The sequence below is a fragment of the Alternaria ventricosa genome (genome assembly GCF_023758065.1).
Source record: "Alternaria ventricosa strain BMP 2768 chromosome Unknown scaffold_9, whole genome shotgun sequence".
Lineage (NCBI taxonomy): Eukaryota > Fungi > Ascomycota > Dothideomycetes > Pleosporales > Pleosporaceae > Alternaria > Alternaria ventricosa.
This window is the reverse complement of record NW_026055689.1, coordinates 444,706-466,033: the sequence shown is the minus strand read 5'-3', so window position 1 is coordinate 466,033 and position 21,328 is coordinate 444,706. Positions and strand designations below refer to the sequence as shown.

The 21,328-nt window shown below is 53.6% G+C and overlaps 5 protein-coding genes across 5 annotated transcripts; 2 read left to right on the top strand and 3 right to left on the bottom strand.

Moving 5' to 3' along the window:
• Positions 1-2,448: 2,448 nt before the first annotated feature.
• On the bottom strand, positions 2,449-3,467 carry J4E93_005818 (uncharacterized protein; the record flags this gene model as incomplete). Its single annotated transcript, XM_049343737.1, has 2 exons — positions 2,449-3,207; positions 3,324-3,467. The coding sequence occupies 2 exons, from the start codon at positions 3,465-3,467 to the stop codon at positions 2,449-2,451; spliced, it is 903 nt and encodes a 300-aa protein (XP_049198970.1).
• A 4,555-nt stretch (positions 3,468-8,022) lies between these two features.
• On the bottom strand, positions 8,023-10,464 carry J4E93_005817 (uncharacterized protein; the record flags this gene model as incomplete). Its single annotated transcript, XM_049343736.1, has 3 exons — positions 8,023-8,535; positions 8,591-10,146; positions 10,200-10,464. 3 exons carry the CDS (start codon positions 10,462-10,464, stop codon positions 8,023-8,025), a joined length of 2,334 nt encoding a protein of 777 aa, XP_049198969.1.
• A 2,276-nt stretch (positions 10,465-12,740) lies between these two features.
• Positions 12,741-14,627, top strand: VMA2 (Vacuolar ATP synthase subunit B; the record flags this gene model as incomplete). Its single annotated transcript, XM_049343735.1, has 8 exons — positions 12,741-12,839; positions 12,898-12,982; positions 13,034-13,053; positions 13,107-13,142; positions 13,191-13,352; positions 13,401-13,717; positions 13,767-14,041; positions 14,089-14,627. 8 exons carry the CDS (start codon positions 12,741-12,743, stop codon positions 14,625-14,627), a joined length of 1,533 nt encoding a protein of 510 aa, XP_049198968.1.
• Positions 14,628-16,811: 2,184 nt separating this feature from the next.
• Positions 16,812-17,240, bottom strand: J4E93_005815 (uncharacterized protein; the record flags this gene model as incomplete). The annotated part of the gene is made up of 1 exon (XM_049343734.1): positions 16,812-17,240. The coding sequence occupies one exon, from the start codon at positions 17,238-17,240 to the stop codon at positions 16,812-16,814; it is 429 nt and encodes a 142-aa protein (XP_049198967.1).
• A 279-nt stretch (positions 17,241-17,519) lies between these two features.
• J4E93_005814 (uncharacterized protein) lies at positions 17,520-21,008 on the top strand (the record flags this gene model as incomplete). Its single annotated transcript, XM_049343733.1, has 1 exon — positions 17,520-21,008. The coding sequence occupies one exon, from the start codon at positions 17,520-17,522 to the stop codon at positions 21,006-21,008; it is 3,489 nt and encodes a 1,162-aa protein (XP_049198966.1).
• Between the last annotated feature and the right edge of the window lie 320 nt (positions 21,009-21,328).

Below are 21,328 nucleotides of genomic sequence, written 5' to 3'. Positions count from 1 at the left end.
CGAGACCTAACAGCAACAAATTCACGGTCGAGCAATGAAGACGCTACCTGCATTTGCGTCACTCCGCTCGCAAGTCCACAATTACTCACTGCCGTAGCTGCCGCATGCCGCATGCCGAACGATCCTCTGGGTGGGCCGACACACCATACCCACTCCACGCTTGCAAGACTTTTGCCTTTTGCCTGCCAAACTTGGGCATCAGGAATGCAAGAGTAGCGCCACGAATACGCGCGATACGCGCGCTCTGCTTCGGGCAGCAATCACTGCGTCGGCACAAATGGAACAGCTTCTGTGGTACGAGGAGCTGGCTGTGCAAAGACAGTGTCGCGATCGGGCAATGCGAGACTCAAGCACAAACATTCACTTGTCTAATTCTCCTACCAGAGCAGTCGTCGCTCACGTTATAAGCTAGGTTTCCGCGTTGCAATTGAAGATACTCCGAAGAACGGAGTTCGAGCTGGAGCAGCTGTGCAGGACTCATGCGACGCGCAGCGCACCTTCCTTCCTATCACCACTATGCTTTCATGGGCGAATACGCCGCCCCTGCGTCTTTAGCTGTCTTTCGAATTACTCGCATCCATGGCGATACTATGTATCTGGTAGCAAATACGTCACTAGCAATAGCAATTAAGGACTGGATGAGGCTCCGAGAGGAGTTCTGCCCTTTTGTGGTTATGCGCGTCCGAGTCAGAGTATCACCAAAGGATTCGTGATTGCGTCGGAAATGCTCTCCGCGTAACTGCCGGCTGCAGTATCAACCAATGTAGGGCAAGCTCGTACGTCGCGAGGCTTTGTTGTACCCTCCGCGGTGACCAACACTCGCCAACGCCAGGGTGAGGGCGGACCCTTCCTCCCTCTTCGGTTCGGGGCCCAATGCCGCCAATATTCGAATCGAAGCTTCGCTTGCGGAGGTACATGGGGATCTCAATGTAGGATTCAATACCTGTATGTGCTTACTTATCTATGCTGTCCGGTCTGCGCCTGCCTCCTGCGTCCGTGTTTACTTCGCATCACGTCGCATCCGCCATCGCTACTAACGATGCGATAGCTCGTCGACGGATCTCAGAATCAGGACCCTCCTCTACACTACTTCATCTTCTCTGCATCCACCAACGCTCCTTGCTGTTCGAAGGTATGGCTAGACCGCAGGTGGCATCATCTCACCTCATCATGTGGTAACTGTCGTCGAACATGGAAGCTTCGGGATGGAAAGAGGTGCCATGAGCGCCTCCACTACCGTAACCTGCCCGAGGATAAGATGCAGGTATCGATCCTGATGCATGGTCGATAGTGTCGGATTGCGCCGCTGAATTCGGCGACCGGCCTGCACGAGGGTTGGAAGTCGACGATCGCACGACCGAAGGCTCTTTCCGCTTCCATAAGTCCGATATATCGACGTCGTACCGTCTCGCCAGTTCCTCGAAGCAGCCAATAGCCACACGGTGCGCGCGCTCTGCCACAGGTCCCTTCATCGCCTGCAACCAGCGGATAATCTTTCTTATACAATGAATCATCATTGTAGGCTCACACGAGGTCGATGCTGGGTATGAGAGACCGAGAAGACAGACAGATATCGCTTGCATCATATGATGCACGAGACACCACCAAGGACACTGTTCATACACCTGAGGATTGTACTCCTCTGGAAGAGAAGCGACGATTGTTTTCGCAGCTTCGATACAGCTGTCCGCCATGCGCCTCGAGAAACCTGCGTCATTTGCATCCTTCCATGGTTGTCGCCGTGCAGTCAAGCACGGCCGCGTGAGCAAGATCCGCGCGGTGCAAAGCTGGAACCGGAGAAGCATGCGTTCCCGGGCGAACATATCATGCGGCTCACGCAATCCTTCATGCGATCTAAACTCTGGTGGTAATGAGGAAGTCCACTGGTCAAGGCGCTGGCTCAGAAGATAGGTATCCTGTTGTATCTCACTTGGCGACCGGATCATCGTACCTGCGGAGTACAGAGACGTCAGAATATTCTGGGATATGATGGACAGCTGAACGACAGCTCTGAAGTAAGAGCCCGAGTAGGCGTCTGTTGTCCGAGACCCTATCGCCATCTGAGGAGGGTTCGCGGCAGTGTTTGAAGAGGCGCAAAATGTCGGCGAGTCTGACAGTGGTGCAGCCACCGTACGCATGCCATGTGTTGTCTCCGCTTCTCCTGCTGGTTCCTCTCCTGGAATCGTCATAGGCAATGGCACCGAACAGCACGAGTCGACAATGATGCTGGGCCGACCAGTAATGATACTGAGGATTCTCTCAAGTGAGTACAGACTCCACCACGTTTGTACCAATGTCTCTCGTTTTGACGCGTTCGCAGAGGGGTCCTCATTTCGTACATGGAGACCGAGAGAGTAGGCTGAACGTAAAGCCACGCCCACGAGCGTCCACGCCCTGGATATGTTAGCAAGCCTGCCTTTGGGACTGACTCCACGTCCGGGATGCGACTTACCGACTAACCTGTCCAACACTAAGCCAATAAAATGCAAGAAGACCTAAGCCTTGGATCTGCGGCACATCAGGATGTGTGGTCAGGGAGGCTTCGTTCAACCCAAAAGCCCTCGCCCTTGCGTGGAACATATTCGAATCGCCCTCTGGCCAATCTTCGTTATAAAGGTACGAGTAGTTGGCGCCGATAGCGAATACAAGGTTCAGAATTGCCTGCCATTTGGGATTCAGGCGCGGGGCCTTTCCCTCACGTAGCGCCGCAAAGTACACACGAGTCTGTTTGACGAAGTTGCGTGGTAGGATCGGGAAGGAGTCGTGCACTCTGAGCATGTAGCACTGCACCAGATGCTCGGCGAAATCGGGTCGCGGCAGCTCATACGGATCCACGTAAAGGTTGATACTCACGTCATCGCAATCGGCCCAGAAGCTGAATGAGCTGACTTGCTCGTTGCTGAAAACGTTCGAGGGACGGCGTTGAGACCTCGATCCGGACCAATCTCCGTCTGGTCTTTCTTGTTGGGCAAGAGCGACTGTACGCAACCATTGTACTTCTGAGCTCTTACCAACGAATCCCGTCGACCGGGCTTCGTCGGTGCTGTGCAAGTCTTCGTCTAGCAGGTCCAACGCCTCAGTTTCAAGATTCTCAAAGTGGTCAAAACCGCTCATCTCTCCACTGCCTTGTGAACCATGACTGTCGACGTCTGGTTGCGAGGGGATTGGGGTCGGAGTACGCCTCTGTTCTGACAGGTCTTCATCCATCTAATCCATGTCAGCGTTCTAGTCTCATCCTTCTGCATCTTATGCACAAGATCTTTCGGGACCAGACTCACATCTTCCAGAAGGTCGGCAATCCGATCCCCATCTTCGGCGCTTACCCGGTCCCTTATTTGCGTCAGGAAGTCCGTTAATTGGTGGCATTGTTCGGTCACGCTTGAAATGTCAGCAATGCGAACAGAATTTCCAAAGGAGGCTGGACAGACATCTTCAACCGATCTTTTCGGGGCAAGATGTAGACGCATTCGCGATTCGTGGTCGCACAATGCTTGCACCTTGGCTTCTCGCCCGTGCATTTGATCTTGTGGGAGCGACACTAAATATGCCGCTGTCAGAAGCCGTACCAAATTCAAAGAAAACAGGCATATCGGAGAGCCTATCGGCTGAGACTCCTGCTTTTGCCAGGAGTCGTATAAAATCGAGCACCGGTCATCGGCACAAAATTTTGGTACGCGATTCAGACTTACACCAGTACAGGCCCGTGGGACTCGACGCCTGTCCTTCAGTCCACTTTGTCTTTGCTCGACTCTCTGCAGCCGTGGAATCGCAACTTTCTGTTGCCCGAACGAAGGGGAGCCATAGTTTCCTTGGTAATGATGCTCCGGGATGTTCGATGCCATGATCCAGGGCAGTGTACCATGGATCGACGGGAGATGTTGTTCAAAAGACCGAACGTAATTCCAAAACAGAAGAAGACGACGCGGCAAGGGAGCGAGTAATATGAGAACCCCAGACTACGGCGGCTACCCGAGATCAACTTCGACCGCATTGAGGCTTCAAGTGAGCGGCCACTGCCAATCCGGATGTGTACATGCAAGCCTGCCCACTTGATCTCACATGTACCCTGAACTGTACGCATACACACTTACATCTGGATGTCTGTTGAGCTAAGGTTTGCGGTTCTTCGCAGTCCTTCGGAAATCCCGTCGGGATGCTTCACCGTGGCCAATAAGCGCAAGGCTTGAGTCCTCAGCCCTGGCCCTCCGATCCCAATCATCAGAATTATTGTGGGTTAATGTCACTCTTTTCCTGTTATTGGTGTCGCATAGAACATCATCCAACGTTGATTTCTTCTATTTCAACTTCATGAAAGATTTGCCACCCACAAAATCCAGTCGCCAACCGTTTTCCCAACGACAAGCTGCGCAGCTGCCTGTCAACCAGGATACCCATTCAGGACTTTGGCTTCCCAGGGCGTTGTGGTCGGACCACTTCGCATGCGGCCACCAACTTGGACAGTACCGCTTTTGCCATCGACTAGGATTCTATGTGATTATGGGAAAGTCGATCGACATGCAGAACCTAATGCCAAATCTTACATGCGGACTATTCGCCATTGCATATACGATCCAGGCGGAAAATACAATCCCGATATCCTTCGTAGGATAAGAGTAGGAGCTGGACCACGTAATGCTTGCTCAGCAATTGTGGAAGCATGCAAATCATACTCCCGTGGGTCCTAGCTGCCAGCCTTCAACCCTGCAACACAACCGGACGTGTCAGTGGTGTTGCGGGGCCGCTGACTCGATCAACTGAGTCGAATGGCACCATTATTCTTGCTTTGAGCCTGGAACATACGCCAACTTGGAACTGAAGGACAAGTCGGCTCTGCGGCACAGAAATACCGGATAACGAGAAAGTATGTACTTGTCACTTTACATATGCCGACCGTTGATCGTCAAGTTTGGGTCTGTCGCTCTTTACTGGAATTGACTAGCTACCCAGCTAGCGCAACGAGTGTCATTCTAAAGAAGCACACCCTCTGCCCCGTTGTCAGGTCTAAGGAACTCGTATCGAGGATACACCCGCGTAGGCAAGCACTAAGACGCATTCATCGATCTAGGGCTGTTGCTGGACCTTGTCGCGCAGTGATTCCGCACAGAAATTGTGTCGTGTCACCTGCGCGGCAAAACAAAAACGTTATTGAATTGACTCGACGCCTGCATCTTGAGTATGAAACCTTATGAAATGGCAAGTCGATGCATGACGTTAGGCAGGCTACATATCAGTGGCGTCCGCAGAACAGCCAGCCAATAGAAAATTCGCCACGATCAGCCTCGCACGTGGGGTCCACCAACGTACCCGCTATGAGCATGTCGCAACATGAAAAAAAGAATTCGTGTCTTGATCTGGAAGATTTATCGCAGAGTCACAGCAATGCGACAGCGTTATGCTCCGAGTCGCTATGTCAGCCCAAAAAACTTCCGACATGTCAATGTGTTTCACTCTCCGCGGACAGGCATGGCACGTAGGTTTTAGTATCCGCGCCGATCTAAACAGACGCGCCCCAATCAGTAGACGCCCAATCTTACGACTTGTGCATATCGCTTAATTCTGTACGGTAGATACGGTTTAACTCGGTCAGCAGATTCGCGTCGTCCCACAGAAGTACGATAAGACCTCAATCATGCATCGCAGGATCTTGTTCAGGATCTCGCTCTAGTCGACCTCGATCAGATCCTGAGATGCAGACCTTGATGTTGCAGTCCCGTTGCGGCTAGCCTTACGGCAACCGGCTTTGTAAGGTTTCGGATGGCAACATCTGCGCGCTCACACTTGTCCGGACGCACATCCGCCGTTCCTCCCGCGCGGTAACTAACACATACATGTCTTCCTGAGACTCCTCTATACGACCGTTGACGTCCAAGGTCGTAGGTTCGCAATCTGACCACTACGCGATTTCCGGTCCGCTGCTTCCTATACGTGTCCATCTCGCAGCCTTCGGATTTCGCAACTACCGGTTACTTTTTCGTTCAGCGCATCGTGGAAACGCAAGGCATTCGACAAGTCAGAAGATCAGTTTACAAACCTTGAGACGAGTCAAGATAAGCTGTGGACACCATGGTCATCGGATGCCGCCCATTTCGACATAGCTGAAAGACAATTGAGGGCACTATCCCCGCACATTCCTCAACAGAGCACTCGCGACTCAGTATTTACCACCGTTTTTAGCCGTACCTGGCAACGTTTATGGGCCAAATTGCTCTCATTCGGTGGGGCCATCGCATTCGCTTCTGGTGCTCATGGAAGCGATAGCAAATCCTTGGTTGAGATGCAGCCACCGCATTGTATTAGTCTATATCCAGGCTGCCACCGACACTAGTACGCAGGTCTCTTACGCTCATCACGGTAGATGCAGAAAAGCAACGTCTCCGCAGCAGATTCTCCATGCTGCGATCTTGATAAAAACAGGAATAATTCACCAGATCCGGCGTCGCGCATGACGATTCACTTCCGCCAGTCAAAGGACCAAGCATGATACGGTAGCAGCCGCGATCGCTACCCACGTGCAGAACCACCAGAAGTCTCCTGGACCCCACTGCACATTCTTCAGCTTAAGCTTCATCCCATTCCTCGGCTTACTAGCAATTGCACCACTCACGACAACCTTCTTCTCAGGATCTTCTATTTCCAACTTGAAGCTTCCCACAACCGCCACAACAAGCGCACTCAGCTCGGCCCTCGCAAACCGTTCTCCTACACAGCTCCTCGGACCATGCAAAAAATGTGAGAAAACTGTAGTTGCTGCCCGCCCCACCGTTCATCGTCGCATGCCCCGTCTTGCTGTCGATCCAGCGCTCGGGTACGCACTTTTCGGAGTCTGGGCCCCACAGCTGCGGATTGCGGTTTATTGCCCATGGAGCGATCCATAGCATGATATGAGCTTCTTTCTTCCCTGATACGTAGCATAATAGAGGTATGCTTAACATTTGGTAAACAGTCCAAGTGGGTGATGATAACCGCGCAGCAATACTAACCATATGACACACAGCCAATGCAGTATAATGCGGCGCTCACACAATCGCTACTACCAGAAAGGCTCTTCGAGTGCGTCATCCTCACCCATCTATGTTAACACCATTGATTGAGATGGCTCCAGACAGTTAGAGCTTTCGCCAGCGTTTTCCGTAGATAGCTGCTATGTGCTTGTCCTGTCCAATATTTCTTTCTAGACAGCCTTGTCGCAATGTGATACGACGACAAAGACACGGTGAGATAGCATATGCTACTTCACAAGCCATGATGACCCATCGGTTATGCAAGGAAACATGACGAGTGACAGAGGAGATGAATGCTACAGCCATATGGGTTCAAGGGCTCAGGACGGTTCTAAGATCAATGTAGATTTACGAAAGAATGACAGAGGCGCATGTGACCACTATCTTGCACGCCAAGCGTAACTCTCTGGATATTCACATATACCATTGCATAATGAGCATCAAGCTGAAGTCATAACGTCTTGAATTCCGTATAAAAATGAATCTCAACATCAACATATCTCGCCTATGCACTGAACGGGGCCGTACAAATCATCTGACTTGGCCCCCATCTTTCCAAACAAAGATAAAAAAAGCCACCAAAGCAGGGCCCCCAACAAGACCACTTCTTTCTTCTCTTCTTGAAGCTGCGTTCTATACAGCTTTACTTTCTGCCCCTTCGTCGATAATGTACAAGAACGAATTATGTAACCTACGGAGGGTAGGTAGAATGGAACAGGAGACACAATGTGATAACCAAGCAGTAAGAACAACAGCAAAGATTACGCCCCCAGACGCCAGCAAAGTCTCAAAAGCAAAGCAAAGCAGGAAAGATCCACCCGAGTTGAAATGGGGTAATAGTGTGGAGATCTAACGCCAAGGGAGAAGACTTGTGAAAGACAAGAGCACGATATGAGAATCGAGACTGAGAGTGTGAGAGATCAAACGCCGCGCTATACAAGAGATAGAGATGCGAGAAAGCGGAACGAGCATCGCATAAAGGCACCGGCAAGGAGTGAAGGCAGGTGACAAGCGATGGAGGCTATTGGCCTGCCTTCATCCTCTTGTTACCCCCGACTCTTGGACTTTGCTTGACCTTTGGCGCGCCGTTCATCTCTCCGCCACCGTCATCGTTTTCCATTTTGGCTGTACTCCGCCGCCGCTTGTTGTTCATCATGTTGGGAGACGTGTTCGAGCTCATAGTGTGCGAGCTTGTGCTCTGTTGTTTCATCATGGGCTGCGAGTTGGGCGACGGTGTGTGCTGGAAGTGGGGTGAACCGCCCATTGATCCGTTGGGAAGCAGGGAGTTCTGCATTGCGGGCGACATGAACATCTGACCGGGTTGGCCAGGCCCTGGTCGAGGCCCGGGTTGCATGTTGGGCGGCATGCCTTGTCCTTGCTGTGGCCCTTGGTTCGGGTGTTGCGGGCCTTGCAGAGCGCCCTGGCTATTCGACATGTTGTTGTTCCATGACTCCAACGCTTCGCTTGGCTTCATGTGGGGATTCTCGAGGTAGTGTACCATCAAGCTTGTCATGTGGTTCATAGGCTCGTATATCTAAGACTGATGTCAGTGTCAATGCCGAGGAGGAAAACGTGGAGAAGATGCTTACCTCGAGATAGCTTTGCAAGCCGTGCGGCAAACCATAGTCTGTAGTACTAGCGCTGATCAACTTGTTGATAGGCAGATACGCCTCTGGTGGTTCTGGCATGGTTCGTTGCTGCTGTGCTTGCTTCTTGTTCTTCATGCGTGGCGATTGGTTGGGGTTCAGTTGGTTCGGTGATGGTTGGACGAACATTTGCTTCAGCGCATTGAGCGGTATGAATTGCTCATGGCTCGCACCCTCAAACACCAGCCACTCCATCTTGTCTGAACCAGACCAGAATGCAGTTAACTTGCCTTGGTAGACAACCTGACAGGAGTTCTTGTATGTGTATATGAACTTCGCTCGCTCGCAAGTCACTTTGAGCTCACCATTTGAGGTCTTCTCGGCCGCCCCGTCTAGAGTTATTTGCAAGTTGGTGACGTCGGTGTTGAAGAGGGTGTAGAAGTACCGCGGCAAAGCAGCGTACACAATCTCGAACTGCTTCGTTCTCTCTGTACTCGAGGAGCAGACGACGTGAACGAAAGACCCAGACTCGGCGAAGAACCTATCCACGAAGGCCTGCCACCACTCAATGTTGTTGTTGGAGGCATTGAAGTTCCCTATTTGCTCCACAAAGTTCAGCAGCTTAAGCGTCCCTTGGCCTGAAGGTACACTCTGTGCTTGTTTCTGCTGCATCATCGCCAGTTGACGGGCTTGGTTCTGAGCAGCGTTCGCTTGCGCCTGTGCCTGCGCTTGCTGCACTAGTGCCGGATTCCGTTGTACCTGGCCTTGGTTCTGGGCCTGCTGATTCGCTTGTTGAGGTAGATTTGGCGGCTGAGACGGAGCTGGCGTCTGCTGTTGTGGCACTGGACCTGACTGTGGTGGCTGGGATGACTGTTGCTGTTGCTGCTGTTGCTGTGCCTGCTGTTGCGCCTGCTGCTGTGCCTGCTGCTGCGCTTGTTGTTGAGCTTGTTGTTGCGCCTGCTGCTGCTGTTGTTGTTGGGCTTGTTGTTGTTGTTGCTGCTGCTGTTGCTGCGCCTGTTGCTGTTGTTGCTGCTGTGACGGGGGCGGTGGTTGTGGTTGCTGTTGGGGTGTAGGTTGAGGAGCCGGCGAGGATTGTCCCTGGTGACTCCCTATCGCGGATGGAGGGCGAAGAGGCCCTTGCTGGGGCTGGGTGGTTGGCGGCGGTCCTTGATTCCCTGCCTGGCTGTGGTTGCTCGACTGAGACTGTGCATGTTGCATCGCAATCGCTTGCTGCTGCGCCTGCATTTGGTGATGTTGCTGAGCTTGTTGGTGGGCTGCTTGAGCCATGGCGACCTGATGCTGCGGGCCTCCAGGTTGCTGGCCCATCTGCTGTTGTTGCTGGAGCAAGTGGGGAGGAAGATTGACGAACGGTCCTTGCCCCATTTGTCCATTTCTCATTGCTTGTAGCTGTTGCGCTTGTGCCTGGTTCAAGTTTGCCATGGGATTCTGGAACCCCATTCCCATGCCACCCTGCTGGTGGGCAAGCATGGCCTGTTGTTGCTGACGGTGCATGAAGGCCTGTTGGGCGGTTCTCTGTTGCTGCATCATTGCAGGGTTCACTACCAAATATGTTAGCCAATGCTCTGCCATGATACGAAGCGGCGGTACTCACTCATCTGGTGTTGCTGCTGCTGCTGGAACATGTGCTGCTGCGGCTGTAGGTGCGAGAGGGCATGCGCATTGGCACCCATGCCCGGCTGCATGCCCATCATGGGCCCTGCCTGACTGACGGGGCCATTGGGACCGGAGACGTGCTGCATGCCGGGCTGCATTCCAGGCTGTCCTGGGTGTGGACCTGGGCCGCCCATGCCTGGGTGCGCGTGCTGCATGCCCTGGGGTTGCATGCCGCCATTGTGTGGATAGCTCGTTGTCATCATCTTGCCGGCTCTTCAGTGCGGGTTGTAGCCTCGCGGACGCGGGAATGGATCAGGTAGAAGGGATGCGATAGGTGTCGAGATTAGAAGACGGGTCCGCGTGATGCGAAGAACGACCGAGTCGGCGACGAGACGGGCGGAGCAATGCTACTGCGTCCAAGTCATACGTGCGCGGAAATTCGCGTCGATGCCAATGGAGACAGAAGAGAAGTGGGTGGTCGCGATGGAAAGTCGAAGTGCGGTCCGGTGTGGCCGATATGGGAGGCTGAGGAAGTGCCCGCGCAGAAGTCGCGATGGGCGCGATGAGGCCGGCAGGCGGCACTTGCCGGTTACAGGAAAAAGGGCGAGGGTCACGGAGGACGTCGCGCAAAGTGCAGCGCGATACTCACAGGAGCGGGTCGGGGGTGGTGAGGTGTGCAGCCACGTCTGGCGCGGTGTCGTGTCGGGTGATATCGTGTCGCATCCGTCCCGCCAGCAGAGCGGTGGAGTGGGAACGTGAGATGGGCCGTCTGGGGGCAGCAGAGGCAGTGCGGCGAGCGTGTCTAGAGACGCCGTGCTATGCGACGATGGGTCCGGTGCGAGTATAGATCCAGGGCCAGGGACGGTGCCAGGGACGCGGGCGTCAGTGGTGGAGTTCTCGTGTGGTGAGAGGTGATGGGCGCATGGCCCTTTCCGAAGATCAGCGCAGGTTAGGGGGCCGTTTCGGTATCGCGCGAAAAGCTGCGTGGCTGGGCTGCCCAATCTATCCCGACTCCAACTCACGCTCAATATGCACCGCGCAGCAGAAGGACAACGCGCTCGACGACTGAGGAATTATGCTGCACTCGGGCGGACGCTCTCTGCAGTCTCTTGCGACCACGCTGACCTGCCTTGCTGATGCTTGCTGGCCGGATGACGATTCCAAATAGTGCCCTTGCCCGTTCGGGCGTGCACGTGATGAGAGAAATCTTGGCGGCGCGCTAGCTCGGCGCTCTACTTTTCTTCGACCGCGTCTCTGGTTTTCTCTCGACAACCACTTCACTCTGCATGTCTTGAAGACTGCGAACAACCACTGGCTTCGGACCGCTTCATGCGATTTCGTGAAGGCCCGAAGCCAGCTCTCCCTATAACGTAAGTCGACTCCTTTTTTCTTTGCTTTTGTGGAAAGATTATACCTTCAGCAACTTCTTTTCCTTACCGATTCGACCTTGAAGAAAACAGCGCTGTTCGGGTGCCCTTCGCCGGGCGCCTGCTACTTGCCAGTACTGTCGTCTGACCTCCATCACTATCGCGAATGTTTTGGCAAATTTTGCACGTCAGATTGCTAACATCGCTCAGTTCAGCAATACTCGCTTCCCCTCATCGCCGCGCACACTCTTGCACCTTGCCGCCCCGTGCGCACGAGATTTTTACAACACTATATTAGTCCTGTGAGGACTGCACTGCTACACGTGCACGCAATGCAGACTCAAACAGTCTTGCTGCGCAACGTCATGGGCATGCACATGTACGCGCGTTGATGGACAGCTAACACCAGCTACATGGCGTGTCTAGTGTGATCAAAAGGTCAGTCGCTCTTTTCCTCACACTCTCCCTCCCTTTTGGGGATGATGAAACATTTCCACATTCGCAGTTTCCACGCTAGCCATCAATCGAACCTAAGACCGATGGACAATGAGCGCGAATACCTTCCTTGGATGTCTGACCCCTCACATACTATGTTCTGTTATTGTTGAGATCTCGCTTTGCAATTATTGACAAGTTCAAACAGATGTGCGATGGCCGTTCCGCTGTGATAGTGGGTACCCCGACAGATCCTTGGTCGGCGACCATGATGGATGGTGGCATGTCTGGGTCTAGATAGTGTGACATGATATATAGCAAATGAATACCATGAGGTGCGAAAACTACATTTGCCATGTTCTTCCGTGAATCTCTTGCACCTTGTTCACAGCTGCTGAGCTCCGCCTAACCCCAGGACTCTGTCTTGTTGGTACTTGCCGTGACATGAAACCTTGTCTCGTCGCGCGGTATAGAACTTAGTTCAGACTGCAATTCATGTTTAATTCATGCGAAATCGAGGCCGTCTGTCGCGATGGTGAGGCGCCAAGGCCGAGCCTCCAGCCAGCGTCATCTGTCGCATAGACGCTAAAGCATCCTGGTCAGAGCTTCCCCAACCCACTTGGACGGCCGACCTCTAACTTCGTCACCCAACGATCTCCGAGGCTACAGACCGACCGCGGCCCTCGATCTAACGCCGAGCAATACTACACCTCTCCGAACCGCCCACTACCGCCACGATGCCTGAAGTTGTCGACCCCCGCATGATCTCGGTGACGCCTAGGATACGATACAACACTATTGGAGGCGTCAACGGTCCATTGGTCATCCTCGACAATGTGCGTAGCTTGGGCCCATGAGACGGAGTGAGAAGAAGCTTATACATGTGGTGGATAGGTCAAATTCCCGCGATACAACGAGATTGTGTCCTTGACTCTGCCCGATGGCACCGAGCGCTCTGGTCAGGTCCTTGAAGCTCGAGGTAAGCTACTCCGACCCTGATAGTGCGCCCAAACACTGACACAAGCTGCAGGCAACCGCGCCGTCGTCCAGGTAAATTGCGACATGCTCAACTCTCCTGGCAACTCGATCTAATTGCGACACAGGTCTTCGAAGGCACATCTGGTATCGATGTTAAGAAGGTACTTACACCCAGTCCTCTGCAAGAGAACTATATCTAACAGTCGCAGACCAAAGTCGAGTTCACCGGACACAGCTTGAAGCTCGGTGTGTCCGAGGACATGTTGGGCCGTATCTTCGATGGTTCAGGAAAGCCTATCGACAAGGGCCCCAAGGTACTCGCCGAGGACTACCTTGATATCAACGGTAGCCCCATCAACCCATACTCGCGAGTACGTACTATTTTAATACCTCTCATTCATGCGACTGACACTGCGTAGGTCTACCCCGAAGAAATGATCTCCACCGGTATCTCCGCCATCGACACGATGAACTCGATCGCCCGTGGACAGAAGATTCCCATCTTCTCCTCATCCGGTCTACCCCACAACGAAATTGCTGCGCAGATTTGCAGACAGGCTGGTCTTGTCGGAAAGCCCTCCAAGGGTGTACACGATGACCACGACGACAACTTCTCCATTGTCTTCGGTGCTATGGGTGTCAACTTGGAGACCAGTCGCTTCTTCACGCGCGACTTCGAGGAGAACGGCAGTATGGAGCGTGTCACTCTGTTCCTCAACTTGGCAAACGACCCTACGTAAGTAGAACATGCATGCGCTACTGCTATCCTAGCTAACCCAGCGTAGCATCGAGCGTATCATTACTCCCCGTCTTGCCCTTACAACCGCCGAATACTACGCCTACCAGCTCGAGAAGCACGTCCTGGTCATTCTTACCGACTTGTCATCCTACTGCGATGCGCTACGTGAGGTCTCCGCTGCCCGAGAAGAAGTGCCCGGTCGTCGTGGTTACCCCGGTTACATGTACACGGATTTGTCGACTATCTACGAGCGTGCTGGACGTGTTGAGGGCCGTAACGGATCTATCACTCAGATTCCCATTCTGACTATGCCTAACGACGGTATGTACTGCGACTTCTGTTACTCCGCGCTAAGCTAATTGCGCCAGATATCACACATCCCATCCCCGATTTGACCGGTTACATTACCGAGGGCCAGATCTTCATTGACCGTCAACTCGACAACAAGGGTATCTACCCTCCGATCAACGTCCTGCCATCCCTCTCCCGTCTCATGAAGTCTGCCATCGGAGAGGGCCGCACACGGAAGGATCACGGTGATGTCTCCAACCAGCTCTACGCCAAGTACGCCATTGGCCGTGACGCCGCCGCCATGAAGGCCGTCGTCGGAGAGGAGGCCCTGTCCTCAGAAGACAAGCTGTCTCTGGAGTTCCTCGAGAAGTTCGAGCGTTCCTTCATCGCCCAGGGTGCCTACGAGTCGCGCTCCATCCACGAATCTCTAGACCTCGCATGGTCGCTGCTCCGTATCTACCCCAAGGAACTCCTCAACCGTATCCCAGCCAAGGTGCTCGATCAATACTACCAGAGGAGTCGGGGCGGTGACGACGGTGACAAGAAGAAGGGCAGCAAGGATACCAAGGACAACTCGGGCGAGGGCCAGCAGGATGACAACTTGATCGATGTGTAGGCAAGATAGTTTAGCATGTGTATGTGTCTGGGATGGTGGATGGACTGCTTCTATGGCCATGTTCACTGAGCGGAATGTGGGTAGAGATACTGCATTGAGTATATATGAATTTGTCGAATCTTTAATCTGGTGTACTTGTCGGTTTGGGTCATGTGATGTAGAATGGAGAAGCGAAGTAGGAATGTTCGCGCTGCTCGTTGATACTACGACGGATAGACTTTGTTCATGTCGTTTCACATATGTTGTATACACCCAGTAGGTCACTTCTCAACATCATGGTTATTGAGTACTACATCGTCTTCACACTTTGTCTACAACATCACCAGACCTGATCCAGAAGCTTACAACAATACGGAGCTCTGTCGTGTTGAAAATCATATGCTAGCCTGGCGTCTACAAAGCCCGTCATACTAACGAGCATGTCACTCCTCAGCGAGGTGACGAGCATACATCTATGCTGTACCTTGCGCTTTACACGTCCAAATTGCACCGTCTCTTCCACGCTCACTTCGACTATCCGCTCCTCCCCCGCACCATCCCATCTCCCTTCACCATGGAAACGTGCGCGTCCTGCAAACGCTCTTGTTATGATTTTCACCGTCACCGTGAAAATTTGCCGTGCCATGCCATGTTATGATATCTCCCCCCAGCGTGCCTTTCCTCTCCTCTCCAGCAACAACAGCCAGCACCGTCTCCTCCGCGCCCACCCACCACCCTTTCCGTGCCGCTGTTGTTGCCGCTGTCGTCTCCTCGCTCTTGCTTTTGCCTGCGCCCTGCCTCCCTGCCGCCGGCACCGTCGTCTCCTCGCTCACTTGTGGGCGTTGCTGCTGTCGCCGCTGCCACCATGGCGAACCCTGGGGCCAACCCCTTCGTCCTCCCGCTCGCCCTCCCAGGGGGGCCGCCGCCGCTGCCACCACCACCAGTGTCTGCGCCCGGCCCGCGTTTTCTGGACGCGGCCACGCTGCCTGCAGCGTGGGGGAGGGCGGATTGGCAGAGGTATGTGATGTGTTTTTTTTTGGTCTTTTGCTGTTTTGTTTTTGGGCGTTTCTTGCGTGCGTGCGTGCGTGTTTTGGGGGGAGGGGAGTATGGAAGGTAAGTATATGGTTGGATGGGAAGAGCTTGACACTGGAGGTGAAAGGGGGAACTGGAAAGCTATGAACAGCGGGCAAGAAAGAGGTGGATTTGAAGCTCAACAGGTTTGGTATATTTGGAAACGGATGGAGGAAGAAGAAACAGTGAGTCATGCTCTATAACCTGAAGAGCTTGAGACTGATGAATAGGTTGTTGCTCGCTGAAGCTGGATCGGAAGGATTTCAAAGTCGACTCCCAAATCATACCGCATGGCACGGGTCTATCTCTTGAACTAGCGACAACACATCCAGAGGCAGACATCCACCCGACAAAGATAGGGCTTGATTCAAGATTGGAGCCAGGAGACCTCAGACACGAGAGCAGCTACTGCATCTAATGTCAAGTATAAGTCTGAAGTATACATACTGATTAATGGTACAGGGAGTTCGCCTATGGAATTGTTTTCCGGGACGGCATCGACCCCAAGGTCCAGGTGGGGATCCACAACGATCTGGCCAATCGTTGGGACCGAACCTCCGTCGTCGACCAGTTCGCCTTCGGACGGTGGAATGAGGCCCTTCTCCCAACAGGGGCGACGGGAACCCAGGTGTACGTCAGAGAAGGCTGGCACCAGGAGTCAGAGCCTCATTTCACCGTGGAGCTGAGGTTTGTGTACGGCACCACGGGCGTGCACCGGCACTGGGCCACCGCCCACGTTTATTTGGACTTCTCGGAGTCCGTAATCAGAACGTGTGATAAGGTGGACGGCCGCCAGCGCTGGTGCTTCGTCAAGCCCCTCTGGGCCGAACACCACAGGGTGTGGGACGTAAGCGTCCTTTGTTACTGAAGACCATTTAGCAAACTGACTAACATTGGCAAGTCGCGCGGACCGAGACCGGAGGTCTTACCACGGCCGCCGAGGGGGATGAGATATGCCCCCAAGTATCCACCCGTCTGGAGGTAGGTGATTACATCCCGTTCCAAGAGATCCCAAGTCACTTGCTCCATCTCCCTTTCCACACTTCGCTTGATAGATCCTTCGCAGGTCAAGCCATTGTATCAATTCTTCTTCTTCATTTCCGCATGCTAATCTTCTCCACTACAGCGCCATGGCTAGTCGCGACTACCTTTCCGTTCTCGACTTTCTCCCACCGCTATGGGAGACGTAGCTTCCTCGCTCGTATGTGTGTAGAACCCTCCAAACATCCCCCACATCCTCTTCCTCAACCCTTCAAACGGCTGCTCGCCCGGCCTTGGGTTCATCGGGTCCTTGCGGAAGTCGTGGAACAGGACACCGTAGACGACGATGAAACTGATCATGCTCCACTGCACCACCTTGGTCCACTTGTTCCATTCTGGCCGTATCGACTTCGCCTTGATGCGTCGCTTGAACTTGCGCTCGAACCGGAACTGCTGCTTCTCCGTCAGGGCGCGTAGGTTCGGCGGCCATTTCTTCTTGGCTGGGTACTTGTTGCGCGCGAAGTCGAACGGCGGGAGTGTGTTCTCGTGGCGGCCGAGGAGGCGGTTGATGAGGCGCAGCATGATCGCTGGCTTGTCGGTTCGACGACGGCGACAGAGCGGTTCGATTGACTTGTGGATTCGCGGTGTTGTTTCCTGAGGATACTCGACTGACGTTCTGTACAGTTAAGGCACCGACTAGACCGCCCCACAATTCGCGCGAACCGAAAAAAAGTGTGACTAACCCCGTCCGCACGCACTGGCCACCCTCCTCCCACCACCCCTCCACAACACCACACTTTTGTTCACGCGCTCTTTACCACTTCTTTTTACGACCGTTCTTCACTTTCTGGGATTGTCGTGATGGCGGAGGCCACAAAACTCAGCGACGCGCCAAAGAGCGCTGTCGCCGCAACATTAGAGCAGCTCAAGCCGCAAGAGGCTGAGTCAAAGACACTCAAGATTGAGAACACCGAAAAGCGCGACACATTGATCGCCGAGGAGAAAAAGTACCAGAAGTCATGGGAAGAGCAGGGAGTCTTCAACCCCGACGCCCCATCTCTCGAAGATGAACCCTTTGACACTACCACACCGGATGAACTTCACGAGAAGTACCCCAAATGGTTCGGTTGCTTTGCATACCCATACATGAACGGCACGCTTCACGCCGGCCATGGTTTCACCGCTAGTAAAGTCGAGTTCACCGCCGGTTTCAGAAGGATGACTGGCGCGCGCGCTCTCTTCCCATTAGGTTACCATGTGACTGGTATGCCCATCAAGGCATGCGCAGACAAGCTGGTCCGCGAGGTCGAGATGTTCGGGCAGAATTTCGAACGCTGCCCCGTCGAAGATGTTGTCGAGACTTCAGTACCAGAGCCGCCAGCGCCAACACAGGCCGAGACTAAGACCGACATCACCAAGTTCAAGGCTACGAAAGGCAAGGCCAACGCGAAGACCGTCAAGACAAAGTACCAGTTCCAGATCATGCTCGCCCAGGGCATTCCCCTTGAGGAGATCCACAAGTTCTCTGATCCCTACCACTGGATCGAGTTCTTCCCTCCACTAGCCAAGAAGGACCTCACAGCATTCGGAGCCAGGATAGACTGGAGACGTCAGTTCGTCACCACCGATGCAAACCCTTACTACGACAACTTTGTTGCGTGGCAGATGCGCAAGCTGAAAGCCCTGGGAAAGATCATCTTCGCGAAGCGTTACACTGTCTACAGCCCGAAGGATGGCCAAGCATGCATGGACCACGACAGACAGTCGGGAGAAGGTGTTACCGTCCAGGAGTACACCGCGCTCAAGATGAAGGTTGTAAAGTGGGCAGATTCCGCAAAGGCTCACGCTGGTGCCGTCCCCGAAGGCGCTTCTTGCTACTTCGTTCCAGCCACCCTCCGCCCAGAAACCATGTACGGTCAGACCTCATGTTTCGTAGGACCTGCGATCAACTACTCCCTAGTCAAGATCACCGACACCGAATACTACGTCCTCAGCGAGAGAGCCGCAAGGAACATGGCATACCAAGGCACCACTGCCAAGTGGGGCGAGTACTCCATCGTTGCTTCCTTCCCCGGTAAGGATGTTGTCGGTACTGTCGTCAACGCCCCTCTTTCCGTTCACAAGGATGTTTACATCCTTCCTATGGAGACTGTCAAGGACACCAAGGGTACGGCTGTCGTCACATGCGTTCCATCAGACTCACCAGATGACTACATCACCTCATTCGATCTTGCCAAGAAGGCCGAGTACTACGGTATTCAGAAGGAATGGGTTAAGTTCGACGATCTCTTGCCTATCATCGAAACCCCCTCTTACGGTAACCTCACAGCGAAACGCCTAGTAGAGGAGATGAAGATACAGTCACCCAAGGACTCTGCAAAGCTTGCCGATGCTAAGGAGAAAGCTTACAAGGAAGGATTCTACAAGGGCAAGATGGTACACGGCGACTTTAGCGGAAAGACTGTCGAAGAAGCGAAGCCGCTCGTTCGCAAGCAGCTCATCGAGGCCGGTCACGCCTTCCCGTACGCTGAACCCGACGGCAAGGTCATGAGCCGAAGTGGTGACGACTGTGTTGCAGCTCTTCTCGACCAATGGTACATGAACTACGGTACTGCAGCGAATGGCGGAGACGGCGAATGGGCCGAGAAGGTCCGCTCACACATCGAGGGCGAACTAAACCTCTACTACCCTGAGGCGAAGAACCAATTCCTCCGAGTTGTCGACTGGCTCAGCATCTGGGCGTGTGCTCGTTCCTATGGTCTCGGCACCAAGGTACCCTGGGATCCAAGTGTGATGGTTGAGAGTTTGTCCGACAGCACAATCTACCAGGCCTACTACTCCTTCGCTCACCTTCTACACAAGGATATGTTTGGAAAGGAGCCCGGCCCTCTCGGCGTCAAGCCCGATCAGCTCACCGACGAAGCTTGGGATTACGTATTTGCTCTGCGCGACCGCTCTGATGTCCCACAATCCGAGATCCCCACAAAGACCCTACAGACTATGCGACGACACTTCGACTACTGGTACCCGCTCGACATGCGCACCAGTGGTAAGGATCTAATCCAGAACCATCTGACATTCAACCTCTACGTACATACCGCCATCTTCCCGAAGGAGAACTGGCCGCGCAGCTTCCGTGTCAACGGTCACTTGCTACTGAACGGCGACAAGATGAGCAAGTCTACCGGTAACTTCCTGACCATCGCTGGTGCTGTCGAGAAGTTTGGTGCCGACGCCACACGTATTGCCCTTGCCGACGCAGGAGACGAGATCACAGACGCCAACTTTGAAGAGACGGTCGCGAACGCCAACATCCTGAAGTTGTTCGAGCTCCGCAAATGGTGCGAGGACTTGATGAACGAGGCCATCTACGTTCCCGATGCGGCCGCATACATGGAGAAGAGGACGTCGGGATCGGTCAAGAACCCAGACGTTATCCAGCGACAGAGCGGCAGCGAGCATCTTCTTTTCGACAAGATGTTCGATAACGAGATGAACGTTTTGATCCACGAGGCTTTCGGACACTACTCCAACACATTCTACAAGCTCGCCCTCAAGTCAGGATTCTACGACTTCACCAGCGCGCGCGACTTTTATCGTGAGGCCACCAAGGCAGCAGGCATCGGCATGCACCAAGACCTCGTCAAGAAGTTCGTCGAGCTCCAAGCCCTCCTCCTTACCCCCATCGCACCTCACTGGTCAGAATACATCTGGCTCGAGGTACTCAAGAACAAGGAAACCGTCCAGAAAGCCCTATGGCCCAAGGTCCCTGAGCCCAACGCTTCGCTCACAGCCGCCCGAGAGTTCGTCCGCCAAACACAGACGAACATTACATCAGCAGAGGGCAATGCCATCAAGAAGCTATCCAAGGGCAAAGCAGCTACTTTCGACCCCAAGAAAGAGAAGAAGATCATCATCTTCGCTGCGAAGGAATGGCCCGCTTGGCAGAAAAAGTACATCGACATGGTCCGCGACGCCGACACCCTCGACATCAAAGCCATCAGCAAGTCCATCGACAAGTCCGAGTCCAAGAAAGCCATGCCCTTCATCAACGGCCTCAAGCGCCGTCTCGATAACGGCGAGCCCAAGGATGTCGTCCTTAACCGCGAACTCGCGTTCGATGAGCTGAACACGCTGCGCGCTATGGTACCCGGGTTGAAGCAAACTGTTCAGAAGTGTGTGGATGTGGAGATCATCACCGTCAGTGAAGGTGGCAAGGACGGTACTGTCATCAAGGAAGATGGTAGCAAGGGTGAGACACGGTCGGAACTTCCACCGCAAGCTGCTACTGCTGAGCCTGGTTACCCGAGCTTTGCTTTCGAGAATGTCGAGAACATGCCTGTGCGATAGGTGCTGGTGGTCTTATGAGGTGGACTGGATTCTGGGTATTGGGCTGGGTTGGGCTTACGCTATCATGTAACGACACGGTATGGCTGATGTGCATGAATGGATGAACAGTATGATCTGGGATGGAAGGACTACTGGTAGATAGACGTCGTATGATATGGTCTTTGAGACTCCTCACGGACGAAGGATAAGCCACACCAATAACAGAAGACGTTGTACCCACCACACTGATGTCTTGCTCGCTGCCCATTGCTTATGTCTTTATTATCGTAACATGGTGACTGGCCATGGAATGGTAAACTATTGTACGATCTAATGATCAT